At 39.1% G+C, this 22,269-nt stretch overlaps 1 protein-coding gene across 1 annotated transcript; it reads left to right on the forward strand.

Annotated features, from left to right (window-relative positions):
- Window positions 1-15,284: 15,284 nt before the first annotated feature.
- On the forward strand, window positions 15,285-18,243 carry LOC124897574. Its single transcript, XM_047410450.1, has 5 exons — window positions 15,285-15,411; window positions 15,561-15,958; window positions 16,088-16,251; window positions 16,413-16,464; window positions 17,851-18,243. The coding sequence occupies exons 1-5, from the start codon at window positions 15,285-15,287 to the stop codon at window positions 18,241-18,243; spliced, it is 1,134 nt and encodes a 377-aa protein (XP_047266406.1).
- The last annotated feature ends 4,026 nt before the right edge of the window (window positions 18,244-22,269 follow it).

Below are 22,269 nucleotides of genomic sequence, written 5' to 3' on the forward strand. Positions count from 1 at the left end.
AGCAGGAGAGCCCCCCAGATACAGTTACTAGTATGCTTCGTGTATTTCATCTTAATTCTTATGTGTTGTTAGATCCAAGGTCAACTCTTTCTTTTGTAACCCCACTTATTACTATGAATTTTGGTGTAAGTCCTGAGAGTCTATCTGAACCTTTTATAGTTTCCAATCTTGTTGATGAGTTAGTTATTGCTAGATGAGTATATAAAAAGTGTTGTAACAACCTAAATTTTGATAAAATATGTGAAATATGTATTTTTGTGTGATTTGACTATTTTACCCCTCCCCATAGTTGCATTATGATATTTCTAAGGTATGGGGGTGATTGGTATAGTTCCTAATGTATTTTGGTGCCTTTTATGCGATATTGTAGTTTTTGGTGGCTTTGAGTGCCTTATTATAGATATTTGTCATTATCTTTGATTTGTGCAATGAAAGGCTAAACAGACTGTTCCAGTGGATCCAGAACATCAATTTTAGGGTGGTAACATATTCGGTGTGGTTTTATGTCTTTTAAATCTAATTTTGACTCTTAGTTTGGAAAGTTTTGATTTTGGAGTTTAGGGGTCAACTTTGTAAAAACATCTTTTTTAAATTCTAATATCGTCATTGAATTTGGAGCATCGAGTTTAGTATGGCTACCTAGTTCTTTTGCATATATGGGATATTGAATGAATCCCAGGGACATGGCGGAGATTTGGCTTCCTTTTGAAGCATAGATTATATATTTTGATGTTTTAGTTGATTTTGGGTCCGTTCGTGTGGAGTGAGTCTATGGTTTGAAGTGTCGCAGTCCAAATTTTGACATTCGAGGTACGTTATGTCTTAACTCTTTCATACTGAGTTGGGTAGTTAATTGGTATACAAAATGCATGTTAAGGGGATGGGAAATAATTATGAAATTAGCTATCTTAATTTGTTGTTCCCATGTCGAGGCCTATATGTGATATAATTATTGATTTTGAGATATTATGTGATATGAGTGACTGTGTGATGTCTAATGTATCTTGTTTGATAAAGAGGTATGCTGTAGTATAATTTGTGTATTGTTATATATTAATACTCAATTAGCATATGAAACAGGTGAAATTTTATAGATGGTTGGAAATAATGTGTGGATATTGGCTCACGTGGTTATGGAAATGTATCATTATGGTTGGCTGTGGAAATTCTTATTGTGATTGATTATGAGTATTACATTCTTATATTATACTAATTTATGAAACATTTGTACCACCGTGGCAACACCTGAGAAATATTAGTAACACCTTTTCAAAACCCTCCCTAAGGGATGTGCTAGGGGGATATTGTGACATTTTATTAAACCCCCTGAGGAATGTACTGGGGAGGAGATATGATATATGAATTGTATATGGGTTGATGAAACCCCCATAGGTCTTACGTCAGGAAGCTTTAGCTTCATAGGTGTATACGGAGACTGTGCGACGATCTCGGAGGTTGTGAGACAACCTCATGCATCATCATCATCATCATTCTTATTGTTTTTACTTCATTATGTTTGTGATGTGATTGTACTTCTGCTTTGATTTATCAGTTATCTAATTGTTCATTCTTCTTATACTTGCGCTCAATGATCTTGTATGTATGTTTTTCTTACTTGTCCTACTTGTTTGTGGTATATTGTATACTTGTGGTCTTTTTTGGTGTTTGTTGCAAAATATGTGATATATTAAAATTATTTGTGAAAGCGGTGTGGGCTACCATTATGGGATATTTTTTGATTGTAGGTGATGTGCCCTTAGTATTTATTTTGTATATCTTATTTTCTACTTTTCTCCTTCACTAACTCTCCTCTCTTCTTCACTAAAGTTAACGTTCACCTAATGGTCGTCTTCTTCGACCGAGTAGCCAGCGCCGGCATCGGCAAAGGTAAGTTACCCTCTTTGCCTTCCCCTCTCTCTCTCTCCCTCTCTCTCTCTACAGCTCTTCTGAGCTACCCCTCTCTCTCCCTCCCCCTTCTTTGCTTTTTAGTGGCAGATATCATCGGTGGGACTAAGATTGGGTCTGGCGGTGGTCACTAAAACAAAGATTCGGTAAAGCACAGTAGACGCTCCAGCGATGGCAACATTCGGAGACATTTCGGCGACAACTTTTCGGCAATGCTGTTTTCACCAACCAACTCTGACAACAAAATTGATGGTACCATAAGCACGCAAGATTACCCCGGTGACATCTAAACTTTGATATTTAGATATTTGCACTAGTTAATATTTTTACCATTTCATTTGTACTATTTTGTTTCCTGTGAGTATACTTGTGAGTGCCAACTATTTCCCTATTTCTTTCATACTGCTTTTCTATTTTCATGCTTTTCTATTGTTGCCCTATTTTGTTGTCTTTTGGTCTATTGGTTTGAGGCTCTGTTTGGACTTGGTTTCAGTTCTTAAGTAGTGGCTGTAGGGATTGATGGTGAAATTTGAGGGGTAAAGAGAGGAGGGAAAAGGTAGGTGTGTAGTCTAGGTCGAGTATTAAGGCTGGTGTGGTGAGAGGTAGTAGAGGAAGGTGAGAGGCGAGAGTAGGTAGGTTGAGAGTAGGGTCTTATAATATAGGAACCCTTCAAGGTAAGTCAATAGAATTGGTGAAGATTCTTAAGAGAAGGAAGATTGATATTGCGTGTGTCCAGGAGACCAAGTGGGTAGGGTCTAAGGCTAGGGATGTGGATGGTTACAAGCTTTGGTACTCTAAAAGTGAGAGGCGTAGGAATAGAGTTGGCATCTTGGTAGATGAAAAGCTTAGAGGGCAGGTAGTGAAGGTTAAGAGAATTAGTGATAGGCTGATGACTATTAAGTTGGTCTTAGGGGGATTTACCCTGAACGTATATAGTGTGTATCACCGCAGGTAGGCTTGGAGAGAGAGAAGAAAATAATGTTTTGGGAGGTTTTGGATGAGGTGGTGAGAGGCTTGCCTAGCTCAGAGAAGATTATTGTAGCAGGGGATTTCAATGGGCACATTAGGGCGTTACCGGGAGGCTTTGGTGATGTGCATGGTGGTTTTGGTTTTGGGGTGAGAAATGAAGAGGGAGCTGCTCTGTTGGATTTTGCAAGGTCCTTTGGGCTGGTGGTGCTGAATTTGAGCTTCTTAAAGAAGGACGATCACCTAATCACCTTTCAAAATGCGATATCCAAGACCCAAATTCACTTTTTGCTGCTTAAGAAAGGGGATAGGGTGTTTTGTAAGGACTATAAGGTCTTTTTGAGTAAATATCTTTCAACCCAGTATAGGCTCCTGGAGATGGACTTGGATATTAGGAAAGATAAGAAGAATAGAGGTGCAAAGTGTAGATCGAGAATTAAGTGGGGCAACTTGACTTCGGTGAATGTACGGGAGATAGGGGAGAAGTTAGCGGGCATGGGGGTGTGAGATGGTAGGGGAGACATAGATGGTATGTGGGATAGGGCGGCTAGGTGTATCAAAGAGACTGCTACTGAGGTGTTAGGTGTGTCTAAGGGTAGGGCTGGTCACCACTGGGGGAATTGGTGGTGGAATGAAGAAATTAAGAAGAAAGTAGAGACTAAGAAGGGGGCGTATGCTAAGTTGGTTGAAAGTAAGAATGAAGAAGAGAAGCGGGTAAATAGGGAGGAGTACAAGTTAGCGAGGAGGGGAGCTAAGCTAGCAGTTACGGCTGCTAAGACGGCGGTGTTTGAGAGCTTATATTTTGGGTTAGAGGAGAAAGGAGGGGAAAAGAGGTTGTTTAGGCTGGCTAAGGCTAGAGAGAGGAAGAGGCATAACCTTGATCAGGTCAAGTGCATTAAGTAGGAGAATGGTAGAGTGTTGGTAGAGGATGTTCACATTAAGAAAAGATGGCAGTCGTATTTTTATAGGCTCTTGAATGATGAAGAGGATAAAGTTATGGTGTTAGGGAAGCTAGAGCAATTAGAGAAGGATCGTGATTTCAGTTATTGCAGATATTTTAAGATGGAGGAGGTCAGAGAGGCTGTTCGTAGGATGCAAAGGGGTAGGGTGACGGGGCCTGATGAGATCCCTGTAGATTTTTGGAAGTTTGCTGGAGAGAATGGTTTAAAGTGATTGACTGATTTGTTTAACGGCATTTTCAAGTCGGCGAAAATGCCCGACACATGAAGGTGGAGCACTATGATCCCTCTGTATAAGATAAGGGTTACATTCAGTATTGCAACAATTATCGGGGTATTAAGTTTGAGTCACACTATGAAAATTAAGAGAGAGTGGTTGAGTTGAGGTTTAGAAGGATATTCTCTATTTTGGAGAACCAGTTTGGATTTATGCTAGGGCGCTCGATGACGTAGGTAATTTACCTGGTTTAGAGACTGGTGGAATAGTATAGGGAAAGAAAGAAGGACCTGCACATAGTGTTTATCGACTTGGAGAAGGCATATGACAAAGTCCCTAGGGAAGTTTTTTGGAGATACCTGGAGGTGAGTGGGGTCCTGATGGTATATATCATAGCAATCAAGGACATGTATGATGGAGCTAAGACCCAGGTGAGGACGGTGGGTGGTGATTCTGAACATTTCCCTGTCCTGACAGGGTTACATCAGGGATCTACTCTTAGCCTACTTTTGTTTGCTTTGGTGATGGATGTGTTACTGCGGCATATTCAAGGCGAAGTGCCCTGGTGTATGCCTTTTGTAGATGATATGGTTTTGATTGATGAGACTCGGGGGCGTGTGAATGATAAATTAGAACTGCGGAGAGATACCCTTAAGTCTAAAGGGTTCAGGTTAAGTAGGAGCAAGACTGAGTATTTGGAATGTAAGTTTGATGGCTCGAGGGAGGGGGATGGTGTGGTAGTAAGGATGGAGTCTTAGGTGGTATGTAAGAGGGATAGTTTCAAGTATCTTGGGTCCATGATTCAGGGGAATAATGAGATTAATGAGGATGTCTCTCACCGTATTGGGGTGGGATGGATGAAGTAGAAGCTTGCCTCGGGGGTGTTGCCTAATAAGAAGGTGCCTGCCAAGCTTAAAGGCAAATTTTATAGGGAGGCAGTCCACCCGACCATGTTGTATGGAGTAGAGTGTTGGCCAGTCAAAAACTCTCACATTCAGAAATTGACGGTAGCAGAATGCGGATGTTGCATTGGATTTGTGGGCTTACTAAGGGTGATAGAGTTCAGAATGAGACTATCCGAGAAAAGGTTGGATTGGCTTTAGTGGAGGACGAGATGCAAGAGGTTCGTTTGAGATGGTTCAGACATGTGATGAGGAGGGGCATAGAGGCACCAGTTCATAGGTATGAGAGGCTTGCTTTGGATAGTTTCATACGGGGCAGGGGTAGGACGAAGAAGTACTGGAGAGAGGTGATTAGGCAGGACATGGAGTAGTTACGGCTTACTGAGGACATGACCCTAGATAGGAAGATCTGGAGGACACATATTAGGATGAAAAGCTAGTGCTATTTTGGGTAGGTAGGGTAGGGTATTACTTGGTGGGTGTAGTATTCTTATTATGATTTCTTGTTGTTTGTAGTATTATGATTGTTTACTAGTCTTTGTTTAATCTTTTCCTGTATATGGTATCTCTATGTTTTGTCTTGTTCTGGGTTTTTTGGTATGACTTTGATTACTATTCCTTGTCTTGAGCTGGGGGTCTATTGGAAACAGCCTTGCTACTTCCCTAGGAGTAGTGGTATGGACTGCGTACATCTTACCCTCCCCAGACCTCACTATGTGGGAATGCACTGGGTTTGTTGTTGTTGTTGTTGTTGTATCGATCAGCCGATGATACCTACTGAGTGTAAGTAGATTGTACTCACTCCTATTATACCCTTCTGGTACAGATTCAGGTTTGGGTTCACCCCACGTTGCTTGACTCAGGCGATTGTTGGAGCTTTCAAGGTAGTGGATGATTTTTAGGCATTCGAATGTCTTCTACTTTCTTTCTCTATCATTAGACTATGTGAGCTTTCAAGGTAGTGGATGATTTTTAGGCATTTGAATGTCTTCTACTTTCTTTCTCTATCATTAGACTATGTGAGCTTTCAAGGTAGTGGATGATTTTTAGGCATTTGAATGTCTTCTACTTTCTTTCTCTATCATTAGACTATGTCTTTACTAGTTTTCAAAGACATAGTTGTATCTATTAGATTTCTTATGTATTTTATTTGGATTTGAGTTGTATTAGATACGTTCTTATGTTGTTGACATTAGGTTTATAGGAGTTATGTTGTATTGTTGACTATATTATTTTCGCATTTATTATATATATGGTTTGACTTTGTTCTAGAATATTTACCTTGGGGGTATTTCTATCTTTTTCCTTTATGTATCAGTTGGATGATAGGCTTACTTGTCAAGGTACGCTGTGATAAGTGCCATTATGACCCTTGAATTTTGGATTATGACATATTGGCATCAGAGCATCCAAGTTCATTAGTCTAACCAGTGTAAGAATAAGATATTTGATAGAGTCTCATAGATTGGTATGTAGACGTTTGTATCTATCTTCGAGAGGCTATAGGATGTTTTTAGGTAATTTCTCTCAATTTTTTCCTAATTATGTAAATTTCTTATATACCTTATGTTCTAAGTCATGTTTCACTCTTTTCTATACAGATGGTGTTGACTATGTCCCGCAAGATAAGAGATGTGGAGCCTTTATCTAAAAGGTGACCCTTGAGTCGTGGATGGACACGAGGGAATGAATGAGTCCATGGATCAGCCCCGTCTAGTAGGAGTGCTAAGGGACTCTCTCCTGAGACTCAAGTTGAGCATATTGGGGGTGCAGGTTCAGTTCTAGATCCTCAGAGTTTGTTTACCCCTATTTTTTGAGGGGTTGTTGGTGCATTTGCTGACCCACTTAAAAGGTTCTCCTTAGGTTATGCTGGGTATTCTTCTAGTTCTGAGTGTGAATCCTCCAATTGCACCTGCTTTCATTTTGAGTACTCCTTAGACTCTGAGTACACCTCTTATTTCAGCACCAATTGCTGAGTATGGTGTTTTAGGATTGGGAGTTTAGCCTTCATCTATGTTACCTCCCGATATGGGATCTCAACCCGCCAGATTCACCATACCTCCTCTTGCTATGAGTACAGGTATATCTTATATGGATCAGAAGTGGTTTGACAGATTTACTTATTTGGGTCCTCCTAAATTCAATGAAGTTGTGGACAAGGATGCCTATGAGTTCCTGATTGATGATCAAGAAAAATTGCATAATTTGGGTTCGTTGGAGTCGCACGGAGTTACTTATACTACTTATTATTTGAGAGATGCTGCTAGAGATTGGTGGAGGTCACTTATTGGTTATAGACGTCTTAATTCTCTGAGATAGCGTAGGATTAGTTTGTCGATGCCTTTTTTGAGAGATTTGTGCCTTACAGTTTGAGGAATCAGATGAGAGATGAGTTTGATCACATGGAGTAGGACTCCATGACTGTTGCAGAGTATGAGGCACCATGCCTTGTCTAGATATTCCTATGCTAAAATTTCCATTAAATCTAAGAAGATTCAAAAGTTCATAAAGGATTTGGATGTCTCTCTTCAATTAGCTATGTCTCAATTATTGTATTTGGAGCCTTTTCTGGAGTATAGTGAATCATGGTAAGATGATTGAGGGTATTCCACGATCATCTCAGGAAGGCGCCAAGAAGGTGCACCATTTTGGTGAGTTTAGAGGTCAGGCTTCTTGAGGTAGAATATTAGAGGTTCTTGTAGGTATCATGGTAGACCAGTACAGGCAACCTTGTAGAGTTCTAGTAGTGGGCCTTCTGGTCCAATAGTTTAGGGTGGTCGTTTAGATATAGTAGTGCCTTTTCCTATTCAGTTAGTTCATAGAGTTTGTTTTGTATGTGATGAGATTGGCCTTTTGGCCAAGGACTTTCCCCGTCGTGTGATAAGAGTTACTCTTATTTTAGCTTTGAGAGGTAGGGGTTCTACCAAAGGTATGAAAGATAGAGGTAGTGGAACCTATGGTGGTGGTTGTGGGAATAATCAATCGGTTGATGTTCATGGATAGTGTTATACTATACCAGCCAGACTTAAGGCAGAGGCTTCAGATATTACAATCACAGGTATCATCCCCATTTGTTTCAAATCTTTATCTGCGTTATTTGATCCTAGATTGACTTTCTCCTATGTGTTTGCATATTTTACTTTGGGTTTTGATTCTGTTAGTGATCCTCTTGTCATACCTATTCGTGTATCTACCCCAAAAGGAGATTCTTTAGTGGTGGATTAGGTGTACCAATCCTGTGTTGTGACTTTTTTTGGGTGTGATACTTGGGTAGACTTTTTTGTATTAAATATGGTTGATTTTGATGTTATATTTGGTATGGATTGGTTGGCTCTTTATCATGTTGTCATAAATTGTTATGCTAAGACCCTGACTTTAGCTTCGCCGGGTGTATCGAGATAGCTTGGAAGGGTGTGCTTCATTCAGGTCCTAAGAGGATTATATCTTATGTTTAGGCTTGTAGATTGATTGAGCGAGGATGTTTATCTTACTTGGCTCAAATTCATGATAAGAGTATTGTTTCACCTACTTCTCTAGATTTTGTTCGTGTTGTTTGTGAGTTCATAGATGTATTTTCTAAGGATTTGCCTGGTATGCCTCAGGATCGTGATATTAATTTTGCCATGATGTTGAGCTATTCACCAAGCCCATTTTGATTTCTCCTTATTGGATGACCCAAGCCGAGTTAAATGAATTAAAGGTTGTTAGATAAGGGATTTATCCGATCTAGCGTATAACCTTGGGGTGAGCCTATCTTGTTTATGAAGAAGAAGAAGAAGGATGGGTCTATGCATATGTGTATTGATTATCGATAATTGAACACATTGACAGTTAAGAATAAGTATCCTCTTCCCTGTATTGATTATTTATTTGATTAGCTTCAGGGTTCTGTGGTGTTTTCGAAGATTGATTTGAGGTTTGGGTATCACCAGTTGAGGATCAGAGCTTTGTATATTCCAAAGATAGCCTTTCGAACTTGATTTGGTCTTTGTGAGTTCTTAGTCATGTCCTTTGGGTTGACCAATGCCCCAATCGCGTTCATAGAGTTGATAAACTGGGTGTTTCAACCGTATCTCGATTCCTATGTTATTGTATTTATAGATGATATCTTGGTTATTTCTAAGAGTGAAGTTAAGAATGAGGGTCATTTATGGATTGAGCATCAGAGATTGAGGGATGAGATATTATTTTCCAAGTTCTCCAAGTGTGAGTTTTGGTTGGATATATTTCTTTCTTGGGTCACATGGTGAATAAGGAAGGTATTATGGTAGATCCATCCAAGTTTGCAGCAGTTTGTGATTGGGCTAGACCTACTTTTCCCACCGAAATTTGGAGTTTTGTCAGCTTGGCAGGTTATTATTGGAATTTTGTTGAGGGTTTTTCATCTATTGTAGCTCTATTGAGTAAGTTGACTCAGACAAAGATTTTCTTTCAGTGGCCTGATGCTTGTGAGGCGAGCTTCCAAAAGCTCAAGGATTTGTCGACTTTAACTCCTATATTGACTTTACCCTAAGAGGGCGTAGGTTTTACTGTATTTGATGATGCTTTAAGTGTTGGGTTAGGTGCTATGTTAATGTAGTAGGGTAAGGTGATTGCATATACTTCTCGTCAGTTGAAGCCCCATGAGAGAAATTACCCTACTAATCATTTGATGTTGTTCACAGCTGTCTTTGCTTTGAAGTTGTGGAGGCACTACTTGTATGGGGTTTGTTGTGAGATTTTTTTAAATCATCATAACCTTAGTACTTTTTCACCCAATGAGATCTTAATATGAGGCAGCGTTGTTGGCTTGAGTTGCTTAAGGATTATGACTTGACTAGTCTATATCATCTGAGCAAGCCTAATGCGGTTGCAGATGCCTTGAGCTGGAAATCAACCAGCATGGGTATCTTGGCGCATCTTTTGACCTAGGAGAGGCCTTTAGCTGTAGAGGTTCAGTCTTCAGCTAACTAGATGGTTAAGCTTGATAGTTTGACACTTAGGTGTGTTTTGGAATTTGTAGAGGCAAGGTCTTCTTTGTTGGAGTAGATTCGAGCTCACCAATTTAATAATGTTGGATTGAGTTTATTTGAGATAAGGTGTTGAGTGGTGACGCTAAAGAAGCCTCACATGATTTTGATGGAGTTTTGAGTATTGAAGGTTGAGTTTGTGTGTTGAGCGTAGGTGATTAGATTAGATTGATTTAGGAGGAAGCTTATTTTCCAGGTATTCCATCCATCTTGGAGTAACTAAGATGTATCATGATTGGAGGAAGCATTACTAGTGGGGTGGTATGAGAAAGGATGTAGTGGATTTTATAGCTCGTTGCCTTTGTTACCGGCAGGTGAAGGCTGAGCATTTGAGGCATAGTGGATTGTTTTAGTGGTAACCCATTCTCGAGTGAAAGTAGGAATGGATCACTATGGATTTCGTGATTGAGTTGCCTCGTACTTTCCATGAATCTAATAGTGTTTGGGTCATCGTAGATCGATTGACTAAGTTTGAGTATTTCTTTTTGGTGCAGGTTTCCTCCAGTGATGAGAGGCCGGCCCCTATTTATATTCCTGAGATTGTGCAACTTCATGGAGTGCTAGTGTCCATCATATCAAATCAAGGCTTTATGTTCATTTCTCACTTTTGGAAGAATTTTCAAGATGAGTGAGATACGCGGGTTGACCTTAGCACAACATTTTACCCCCAGACTAATGGTCAGTCAGAGTGGACTATCTAGGTTTTGGAGGATATGCTCTATGCATGTGTGATGGATTTTGGTGGGCAGGGGAAGCAGCATCTGGCTTTAGCAGAGTTTGCATATAATAACAACTACCATTTCAATATCGATATGGGTAGTGTGATGTTTCTAAGGTTAGACCTCGAGGTACGAACTTGCTTTATGAGTCCTTGGATGGAGTCTAGATCATTCAGGATAGGCTTCGTGCAGCCTAGAGTAGGGTTTATGCTATGCAGATCGTAGACTTCGTGCTTTAAGATTTGGTGTTGGTGATCATGTTTTCCTTCTAGTCTCACCCATGAAGGGTGTGATGAGGTTTGGGATGAGGGAAAACTTAGCCCCAGGTATATGGTTCCATTTTAGATTCTTTGAATTGTTGGTGATGTTACTTATGAGTTAGCTTTTCCCCCAGATTTATCAGTGTTCACCCAGTTTTTCATGTTTCCATGCTTCGTCGTTACATTTCGAATGAGTCTCATGTCATTCGTTGGGAGTCAGTTAAGTTAGATGAGAGGTTGTCTTTTGTTGAGGAGACAGTCTCCATTTTGGCTAGGGATGTTAGAAGGTTGCGCTCTAGAGTGATCCTTGTCGTTAAGGTTCAATGGTGATATCGACCTATTGATGAGGCTACTTGGGAGGCCGAGTGTAATATGCATAAATAGTATCCCCAGTTCCTTTTTGATTCAGGTATTTCTCTTTCCTTTAGCTCAAGGACAACCTAGATTTTTAGTGGTAGATGATTAATGATCTAAATTTTGATGAAATATGTGAAATATGTGTATTGTGTGATTTGACTATTTAACCCCTCGCCATAGTTATATTGTGGTATTTCTGAGGTGTGGGGTGATTGGCATAGTTCCCAAAGCATTTTGGTGCCTTTTACGCAATATTATGGTTTTTGGTAGCTTCGAAAGCCTTATTATGGACTTCTGTGGTTATCTTTTGATCTGTGCAATGGATGGCTAAACGGATTGCGCCAGCAAATCCGGAACGTCAATTTTAGGGTGGTATCATATTCGGTGTGGTTTTATGGCTTTTAATTCTCATTTCGACCCTTGATTTGAAAGTTGTGATTTTGGGTTTCGGGGGTCAATTTTGTGAAAATGTCTTTTTGATATTCAAATATCGCCATTGAGTTAGGAGCATCAAATTTAGCGTGGTTCATAGTTCTTTTGCATATACGGGATTCTGAATAAATCCCAGGAATGTGGCAGAGACTTAGAAGATTTCCAAGTTCTCAGATGTCATCTAATGTGGCGGCGATCGCCAACCAAGGGCCGTGATCGTGGTATCTTTGGCAGGTAAGATATGTGATGTGTCATGGAAATATGGCACATTCAATGCTTAAAATGATGAAATTATGCATTGACTTAGGTCATTTTGATGGATATGATGTGTGTTTTATGTGATTTGCTGGGAAATTAGGTCAGGAATGGTGTTGAACCAAAAAGGAGAAAAGAACGTGCAGAAAAATTGAAGAACTGGTCAAGCTACGAGTCGTTAAGTCACCTTATGACTCGTAGCCAAACTCGTAAGGGCAATAGTTGGCTAAATGAGTTTCCAGAAGTGAAGCCATTTAAGGCTACGAGTCACAAAGTCAGACTACTACTCATAGTGTACAACCGCATTGAGAACAGTGTGTGAAGCCCTGAAGGTTAATGCTCCAGTGGTAACGAGTGAAAGCCATAAGTCGTAAGGATTGACTAAGGCTCACAGTAAGGAGTCATAAAGACAAAAAAATCTGAATTTGTGAAGATGAAAGTTTAGTGGAGTGACTACGAATAGCAGTGTACGACTCATATGGTGACATTACGATTCGTAACCACTAAAGCCTAAAGACAGATCTGATAGAAATCAACGAGTCGTAGCCAGACGTAATGACTCTTTGCCAGAGGTGCAATCACTACCGACATAGTTTTCCTAATTTGATTTGGCTAGGTTTCCTGTGTTATTTTAAGACACTATAAATGCCCTAGGGTTAATTCTTTATTATGTTAGGTACTTTTGACAATTTTTTTGACACTTTCACGTACTTTGATCATTGATGCTATTGTTCTTGAGTTTTTGTTTTGTATTCAATTGCAGATTTTGGATTTGACTCTTCCATTATTGGGCAATTAATTACATGTCTTCTTCATTGATTATCATGGATTGTTGCATAAACATTAGCGGCTAATTTCCTTGACTAGGGTTGTGGGAACCCCAGTGGATTAACTACGTAAGGGAAGTGGGAAATTCATCTATTCTACTGTTGCAGAGTGTAACGCAATCTTCTTCACATTAACCGTACCCCAAGCTACTGCAGAAGCTTGAGAATTGTCTGTATTTGAGAACGCCCTCACAAGAGGGTTTGAGATTGAGAAAAAGAAGGTTACAATAGTGATTTGAGGCTATCAACCCTCGTCTAATCAACTCGAGAGTCAAAAGGTAAGAGTTGTCCTAAGGTTATAGACAAGGGACAGCAAGGCAACACCCTGAGACTCATAAGATAAAGGGTGAGACTTATCAATACATTCACAAGACAGTTGATAATATATAGCTTGTCAACTTTGCATGCAAAGCAGTAGGTTAGGTAGATCAAACACGAGAAACTTACGCAGTTGAGAAGCCAGGGGGAACAGAGTCCTAGTGTTCGTCTTCAATTATTTACAAACTAAAGCATCCAAGTTTTGCAACCAATTACTGAAATTTTAAAATCTCCCTATTTACTTTTCTGCACTGCTTATGGAATATTGTCAAGTTTGAGAGATTGTTCTACATATTCCTTGTGGGTTCGACCCTAACCTTATTTGGGTAGCTATATTTGACATCGATCGCAACATACTTCTTTGGAGGTTAGTTTTTGGGTGACATCAAATTTTTATTTCGTTGTCATTGAAAACAGTGTTAAATTGTTGATTAAAGTTGGTGGAGTTAGCGAGTTTTAATTTTTTGCTTTAGTTGGGCATACGCTGGTGTATTTCTAGCACTTGTAATCAAGGCAAACCCTTACTCCCTATTGATCTAGAGCCCAAGAGAATTCTACAAACACCAAGAAAGATGTCGAAGCATGCTAGAGATGGTATTCCAGAAGGGGTTCAGGATGACCCTCTTGGTATACCTCCTCCTTCCTCAGGTGATCCACAGAATGTTGCTAATAGGCAGATGGAGTAGATGATAGTATATGCAACTAAATTGTAGTGAAAAGTAGAGTAGGAAACCCAGTTGGCTAGTAGGCAGAGATGGCCAGTCCAAGACCAGTAGTTGATCGTTGAGCACCAATCGATGGTGATTGTGATAGAGCGCTTGGTGATAGAGCTCGAGTATACTAGCCTATCAGTATTTACCGCCATATGATGAAGATGAGGATATGGGTTATGTTGATCCTATTAAGACATGAGCCATTGTTCCTCTTTCTCTAAACCATAATGTGAAGTTTGATATTACTAGTGCATTGATCTAGCTACTGAATTTAAAGGGTGTATTTTCAGGGTTGGCAACAGACGATGAAAATATACATCTTGCCAATTTTACTGGGATATGTACTTCATATTACATACCAGGGATGGATCAGGAATCTTTGAGGTTGCAGGTGTTCCCTTTTTTACTGACAGGAGAAGCATCATTGTGGATGGGAAACTTCCTAGAGGATCAATCATGACTTGGAACGAGCTGTGCAGATAGTTTTTGAATCGATTATTTCCTTCTTCCAAGATGCTACAACTAAAATATAAGATTTACAATTTTCAAAAGTTGCCTGCATAGTCTATGTATGAAACATGGTTTTGGTTCAAAAAGAAGTTAAGCATGGTACCTCATTACCGATTCCTAGATCCAACATATTGGAAATATTCTATAGATCCCTAAATGTTTGCTCTAAGGTGATAGCAGACACTATATCTGAAGGCGTATGCATCTTCATTGGGTTATGGTGCAGGAAATGCTAGATGAAATCTCTGTCACTAACCGAGGATGGCACACTCGAGAGGCTGATAGAGGAACTGGTATGTATGCTATTGGAGTTGTGAGTGACTGAAGAGTTAGTGATAATTTGGTGGCATAAGAAGTTCCATAGCTCAGAACAGATATTGGGTTGCTTATAAAACAATTTGCAGCAATGACAGCTGAAAAGATGAACACAGTTGGGGTGCAGGGAACTACTTCTAGGGCTTATGAGTCTGATGCAGATGAAAAAGCAAAGTATCTGGATCTAGAAGTAGCGGGTTTTCAAACCAAAGGGCAAGGTAACCAAGGTCAGAACTACTATAGTGACAGGTACCGAGATAAAAATAGAGAACGAGATGGTGATTGGAGGTGCAAAGATGATTATAAAAAGAAGAGTGATAGATATGTTCCACCAGGCAGCCGAGATAGAATGTTGAGAATGGAATCAATGTTGTTGAATTTAGTAAAAGGCCAAGAAAATTTAGGAAAGCTTCCATAAGGAGATTAAGGCGGAGATATCAGGGCTAAATCAGAAAGTTGAGTCGCATGCCATCGCGATTAAACAATTGCAGTAGCAGTTTGGCCAAATGTCGGCCACACTGAACCAAAGGCAACCTAGTACTCTTCCTAGTAATACAGTACAAAACCTAAAACATGATAGTCATTTACATGCCATTACTACTTGAAGTGGTAATACCACAATGGATCAGCCTATACCGACTGTGAATGAGTCAAAGAATGATGATGATCATGCAGATATTGAGGAAACACCTAGAGTTGAAGCTGGAAAATCATTAGATGTTGAGATTAGTAGTAAGAAGGATAAAGGTAAGGGTAAGGTTAATGAGCCATTTTAAAGTCTATTCTAAGATGTCCCCCTCCTTTTCCTTAGAGAATAAAGAAGAAGCAAGAAAAAATTAAATATCAAAAGTTCCTGTCAATGTTGAAGGAGCTGTCTGTAAACATACAACTTATAGAGGCATTGGAGAACATGCCTGGTTATGTGAAATTCATGAAATATCTGGTCACCAGGAAGCGGATAGTGAGTTATGATCCTGCAGATAATATGCATAATTACAGTGCTTTTGCCTCTAGATTATTGGTTGAAAAGAAGAAGGACCCTAGAGCCTTTACCATTCCATGTACCATTGGGTCCTTCAACATTGCTCAAACTTTATATGATCTAAGAGCCAGTATTAATCTTATATCTCTTGTTGTTTTTAAGTGGTTGGGGTTGGGGGCACCAAAACCAATATGGATTAAATTGTTGATGGCTAATCGGATCGCAAAAAAACCGATCGGTAATCTTTGTAATGTGTTGGTAGAGGTGGCATCCTTCATCTTTCCAGCCAATTTCATGATAATTGATTGTGAGGTAGACTTTCAAGTCACTATCATCTTGGGCAAACCCTTCCTAGCTACGGGTAGGGAATCAGTTGATATGGAATTGGGATAGATGAAGTTCAGACTCAATGATGAACAAGTAATCTTCAATGTATGCCAGTCGATGCAACGGCCAAATGATATGAGAGTTGTATCTATGATAGGCACCATTGATAACGAGAATGATGTAATGACTATTTTAATTGAGGAGAGACTGGGTGTTGAAGCATTAGCAATGCTAATTATAAATTTTGATAGTGATGGAATTAAGGATATAACTAGATGGTAGGTGCTATGTATGGGAGAGGTTCTTACACTTATGCTCCAAAGAAGCTTGATCCAAATTTAAAAATTAAAACCACTCCTCCAGCTTGTCCGTCAACTAAGGAGACACCAGCTTTAAAGATGAAGGCCCTCCCATCTCATTTGTATTATGCATTTTTTAGGGCTAACAACACATTGTCGGTGATTATTACAGCTGATTTGGTTGATAAAGAGGTAAAGGCATTTTTATCAGTATTGTAGAGGTTTAAAAGAGTTGTAGGGTGGACCATTGCTGATATTGTGGGTATTCCTCCAGGCATATGTACTACAAGATCCAACTCAAATCAAACTGCATTCCTAGTATGGAGCATCAGCGTTGGCTAAATCCCCCTATGTAGGAGGTGGTAAGGAAAGAAATCATCAAGTGGCTGGACGCTGACATAGTTTACCCTATTGGTGATAGCAAGTGGGTCAGTCTTTTTTAGTGCATCCCAAAGAAAGGTGGGATTATTATCGTGCCAAATGAGAATAATGAGCTCGTGCCAATAAGACCAGTCATAGGTTGAAGAGTGTGCATGGACTACAGGAAGCTGAACACATGGACCCAAAAGGACCATTTCCTAATACCCTTCATGGACCAGATGTTAGATAGACTTGCGGTAAGGGGATAGTATTATTTTTTAAATGGCTTTTTGGGTTACAATCAGATCATGATTTCTCTTAAAAATTGGGAAAAGAGAACCTTTACCTACCCATATGGTACTTAGCTTTTAAGAGAATGCAATTTGGGTTGTGCAATGCTCCAACCACATTTTAGAGATGCATGATGTCGATATTCTTTGACATGGTAGAAGACACCATCTAGGTCTTTATGGATGATTTTTTATGGTTGGTGATTCTTTTGAAGACTGTCTGGTTCACTTGGCAAATGCTCTCCGTCAATGTGAAGAATGCAACTTAGTACTCAACTGAGAGAAGTACTATTTCATGGTTAAATTAGGAATTGTACTTGGGCATAAGATCTCAAAAAGGGGAATAGAGGTGGACAAGACAAAAACTTAGGTAATCGAAAAGTAACCTCCTCCAATTTTAGCGAAGGGAATTCAAAGCTTTTTAGGTCATATGGGGTTTTACCAGGGATTCATCAAGGATTTCTCAAGGATTGCTAATCCCCTTTGTAAGATCCTTGAGAAAGAGGTGAAGTTTGATTTTGATGAGGCATGTATCAAAATTTTTGAGTGCCTAAAGGAGCGGTTGGTGACAGCTGCTATCATTGTGTCCCCTGACTATTCCTTGCCATTTGAGATCTTGTGTGATGAGAATGGTGTGGCCCTAGGTGTTTTCATGGGCCAAAGGCGAGAAAAGATTCTGCACCCTATCTACTATGATAGCAAGGCATAAAACCCTACTCAGAAAAATTATACTATCACAAAACAAGAGTTACTAGCAGTGGTTTTTCCCTTTGAAAAATTTGTGTCTTATCTGATTGGCACTAAGGTTGTTGTTCATACAGATCATGCAACCTTGAATTACTTAATGGAGAAAAAAGATGGAAAGCTGAGATTAATCCGTTGGGTTATATTATTGTAAGAGTTTGATTTTAAGGTTAACTATTGAAAGGGTATAGAAAATCAGGTTGCAGATCACTTATCCATACTTGAGGAAGAAGCAATGCAGAAGATAGTGGATGGGCTTGAAATCGATGATACTTTTCTAGATGGGCAGATTTTGGCAGTATCGCAAGACATAATTCCCTGGTTTACTGATTTTACAAATTACTTGGCAAGTGATCTTATCCCAGAAGACTTATCCTTTAACCAGCGGAAGAGATTTATGCATAAGGTAAGGAAATTCTTCTGGGGTGGGCCTTATCTATTTAGAATTTGTGCAGATGATATAATTCGTAGGTGCATCCCGGAGGTGGAAATGGTTATAACCTATTGTTATTACCCTGCCATTATGTCATGCCCTATTTTTGTCAAGGTTAAACAAAACATGACTCGTGGACTTTAAAAGAATTAAATTTTTGTATAGAGTCACCACATATTTTTTAAGGAAAATAAGGAAACCTATTTATTTTTCAACACATGTGAATAATGTTTTAGTCTGCATAAAACCAATTGAGATTCTAGGTAAGGATTCAAATTATCCTAAAGGGAAGGGGTTAGGTATCATGCCTAAAATCCTATTGGGGCGGACAGGCACCCATAGCCGTGAAGGCCCGAGAAAACCAATCCATGACCTTTTACTCTCCATGCATGTAACTATAATAACCAAAGGTTTTAAAATACATTGATATAATGCATTGATAAGAAATAAACGATATGCCCAAAACTATATATATACCAGATTTGGTCGTTAGGGCCATAACATCTAAAAGATAAGACACTATCATGCTTGACTTTACATTGGTCTACAAAGCCTATAAAAGACACATAGACATCTAGTTAAGGTCGGGACAAATCCCTGCCTTACTCTCGACTACTGTACAATACCAAAATATATAAAATAGACTCAGAAAGCTCCAAATCAATATGGAGCTCACCAATAGCCACAGGATATCCTGGGCTCCTACTAAGAAGGTGTATTTGTTGAAGCACTTATTCCTACAGCATGAAATATAGGTCCCCCATAAGTGGCATCATTATGAAAGTATGTACTGAATATGAAATACCCCATATTTCTCAAGCTTAACTGAACTCTCAGTACATGAGTTATCCAATATAAAATTTTTGAAATACTCAGTATTTCAATTTAGAGCCTGTCATTGCGTAGGAAATTAAATTAGCTTTCCAACAATATAAAACTCCCCTAAATTCGATAATCGGGTAAGAAGTTATAACAATTATAAGTTTCAGTAGCTAAACACCTTCATTCAAAATAGTAGTGCATCATGGAGTACATCAAAATAGCAATTGTCAGTTTCCAGTGAAGTACCGCGATACCGACGCATCACACCATAGATTATTTTCATAATTGTCCATTTTCAGTAGCAATCCCACCACATCGCGGTGAACTTCCAAGTCCCAACCAAAGTGGCAACGCGATACCATCGCATCGCGCCACCGTGCATTTTCTCAGTTGGCAATTTCTAGAGATATAGCGTGATAGCGCCGCGTCGCGCTACGTGCCTATTTTGAAAAATTTTGATGAAAATTACATGTTTTGTCCAGGGTTAAATTAGTATTTTCCTATGATTTTAACATGCCCAGATACGGGATTTAATCCCTAAAAGCATTTTAAGTCATTACTCACTTAATTTATCCCTAAATTAAAAGCATTCTCTCTAAAACTACAAACCCTAGTTTCAAGCAACCAAGAACAATCTTAAAGGATTCACCAAGAACTTCAATAAACTCACAAATTAAGTTATGTTAGGTGTTCATCTATGGGTTCCTTTCACCCATAGAGTCCACGAATTCATTTTCAAACTACAAGATTGTTGAATTTTGAACTTCCACGCTTGAATTGAATTGAATTCATGTTTATGTTATTATTGGGTTTTCGTCCATGATTAAATTATATGATTTTATGAAATTAATCATTGTATGTGTTGAATTACATGATCTTCATGGTAAGCCCTTCAATTTGCAAGTTGATTGATGTAACCATGATAACTATATGTTTTGATTATTGTATAACTTAAGCATGCTCCCCATGTGTTTGATAAAATGCCTATATGAATGAAATAGTGCCATTATAACATGATAGCATGTATTCACCATTCATCTATAAGTAGATGCATTACAGGTGTTTGATTAAATGACTCTATGAGTGAACTAAGGACAAGTATATATTGTTATGATTTTTAAGAGTATATTATTTTTTATTTTTTATGTTATAGAGTCCAGGGGGTATTTAATACCCGATAATTTAGTTTTGTGCCTAGAGCCAGTGTCAATTACAGAATCTCAGTCATGTCACGATCAGTAGTACTCTCAGTCAGTCACAAAACTCAGTAGAACTCAGTCAGTTATCGAACTCAAAAAAACTCAGTAAGCTCAGTATCAGTCCAGTCCAGTTCAGTATACTCAGTTCAGTGTCTTTCAGTTGGGAGTATGATTCAGCATCAAGTGAACCCAAGGATGGGGGCTCACCTGCCAGTAAAGGGTGTGATCTCTAGAAGTAATCCTTGTATTCCAAAACTACGTAGCAAGCGTAGGTTGAGACATCAAACCTACCAGTTGAGGGTTGATGAAGTGTTTTAACTTATTAGATGAGGGTTCCACTGCTCTCATTAGAGTACCTACTAGATGAGGGTAACTCTTCAGTGTCTTTACCCATGGCAAGGTACTGGCACCCTTCCAACTGAGATCACAGGTTTGACCCCAACTCAATTATCTTATTTGGGGCATGTCAGTTAGATGATCACCTTCCAAAGTCTCAGTCTCAGTCTTCAGAATAGAACTCAGTTCAGTTATACAGAATCAGGACTGCTAGATATAGTCAATTAGTATCAGTAACTTTAGATTTAGTTACCCAATATCAAAACTCAGGACTTAGCTTTAGATAAGCTTAGTCGCAATATTTATTTATATGCACAGAAGCGCATACTCAGTATTTATAGTAGTATCAGTTATATATGCACTCTCATGTTCAGTTACTCTATATCATGCAATCAGTTATTTTCTATGCATATAAACCCTTGCATTCAGCCTTACCTCATCTAGAAGACCAGTACATTCCATATACTGATGCAAACTCTTTCTTTGCTCTATGATGTCTCATTTCATAGGTTCGGACGCTCAGGTTCCCGATTGTGCATAGATAAATTCAGATTCAGCGAGCAACAGTAGATTAGCAGTGAGTCCTCATCATTTGAGAATATTATTTTATTTTATTATTTTAGTAGATTAAGTATTTCAGTAGATGGAGTTAGTTGGGGGATTATCCCATCAACTCCACTTTCAGATAGTTTCAGTTAGAGGTTTTTCAGACTAGTGTTCAGACTGTGTGCAATTTTACAGATTATTATTTTAGTTGATACACTTTAGCCGTATTTATAGATTTTAAACCTTATGGCATTTCGGCCTATTTTTCGCATTTATTATAGTATCATGTTTTAGTGCTCACGACAGATATCAGTCATGGGTTAGCTTATGGTCCTTCGGGTTCATAAGCACCATGTACCATCTGAGGTATAGACTCAGAGCGTTACAAACTTGGTATCAGAGCCTAAGATTCACTAGAGTCCTAGGGATATAGAAAGATGCATCAAGTAGATTCTTGTGCATGGGTGTGTAGCGCACCACACTTATGGATAGGAGGCTATGAGATGTTTTAGAAAATAGTTTCCCCTCTTTCAGTATTCATGTCGTGTGAGTGAGCATAAGCTCAAGTTAAACTCTCAGTCTAATCCATTTCCTCCTTTTCATTTATAGAACATGCCTTCTAAAAATAGTAACAAAAAGAGAAATGGAAATCAGACAACACCTAAGCCCGTTCAGGAAGATCCCCTGGATGAGCATGTCTCCCATACAGAGTTCAGAGTTGCATTCACTACTCTAGCCAATTCAGTAGCAGCCCAGAATGAACGGGTAGCTACTATTCTGGCCAATCCAGTGGCCAATACTATCGTAGCTAAAATTTAGGACTTTACCCAAATGAATCCTCCCCTATTCTCAGGATCTAAGTTAGAAGAGGACCCACAAGAATTCCTCGATCAGGTTTAGAAAGTCACAGACATCATAGGAGTGAATTCCAGTAAGAGTGCTGAGCTAGCTTCATATCAACTACAAGATATAGTTCATATAAGCAGTGGAAGGTAGACAGGGGCACAGATTCAAAGCCCATAGAGTGGGAAGAGTTTGCTACTACTTTCCTAGAGAGATTCTTTCCCTTAGAGCTAAGAGAAGATAAGGTGCTAGAGTTTATAAATCTCAGGCAGGGTAGTATGAGTGTGAAGGAGTATTCCCTCAAGTTTAATTAGTTAGTCAGGTATGCTTCCCATGTAGTACCAGACAGTAGGTCCAGAATGAGCAAGTTTATGTCTAAGGTGTCAAATAGTATGGTTAAGGAGTACAGAATAGTGATGTTGAT

Source organism: Capsicum annuum, chromosome 1, assembly GCF_002878395.1.
Source record: "Capsicum annuum cultivar UCD-10X-F1 chromosome 1, UCD10Xv1.1, whole genome shotgun sequence".
Lineage (NCBI taxonomy): Eukaryota > Viridiplantae > Streptophyta > Magnoliopsida > Solanales > Solanaceae > Capsicum > Capsicum annuum.

Coding starts and splice junctions, on each gene's coding strand:
- LOC124897574 (XM_047410450.1), top strand. CDS start 15,285: ATGGATCAGCCTATACCGACTGTGAATGAGTCAAAGAATGATGATGAT. Junction 15,412..15,560: donor TAGTAGTAAGAAGGATAAAG/GTAAGGGTAAGG, acceptor TACAACTTATAG/AGGCATTGGAGAACATGCCT. Junction 16,252..16,412: donor ATTAAGGATATAACTAGATG/GTAGGTGCTATG, acceptor TGCATTTTTTAG/GGCTAACAACACATTGTCGG.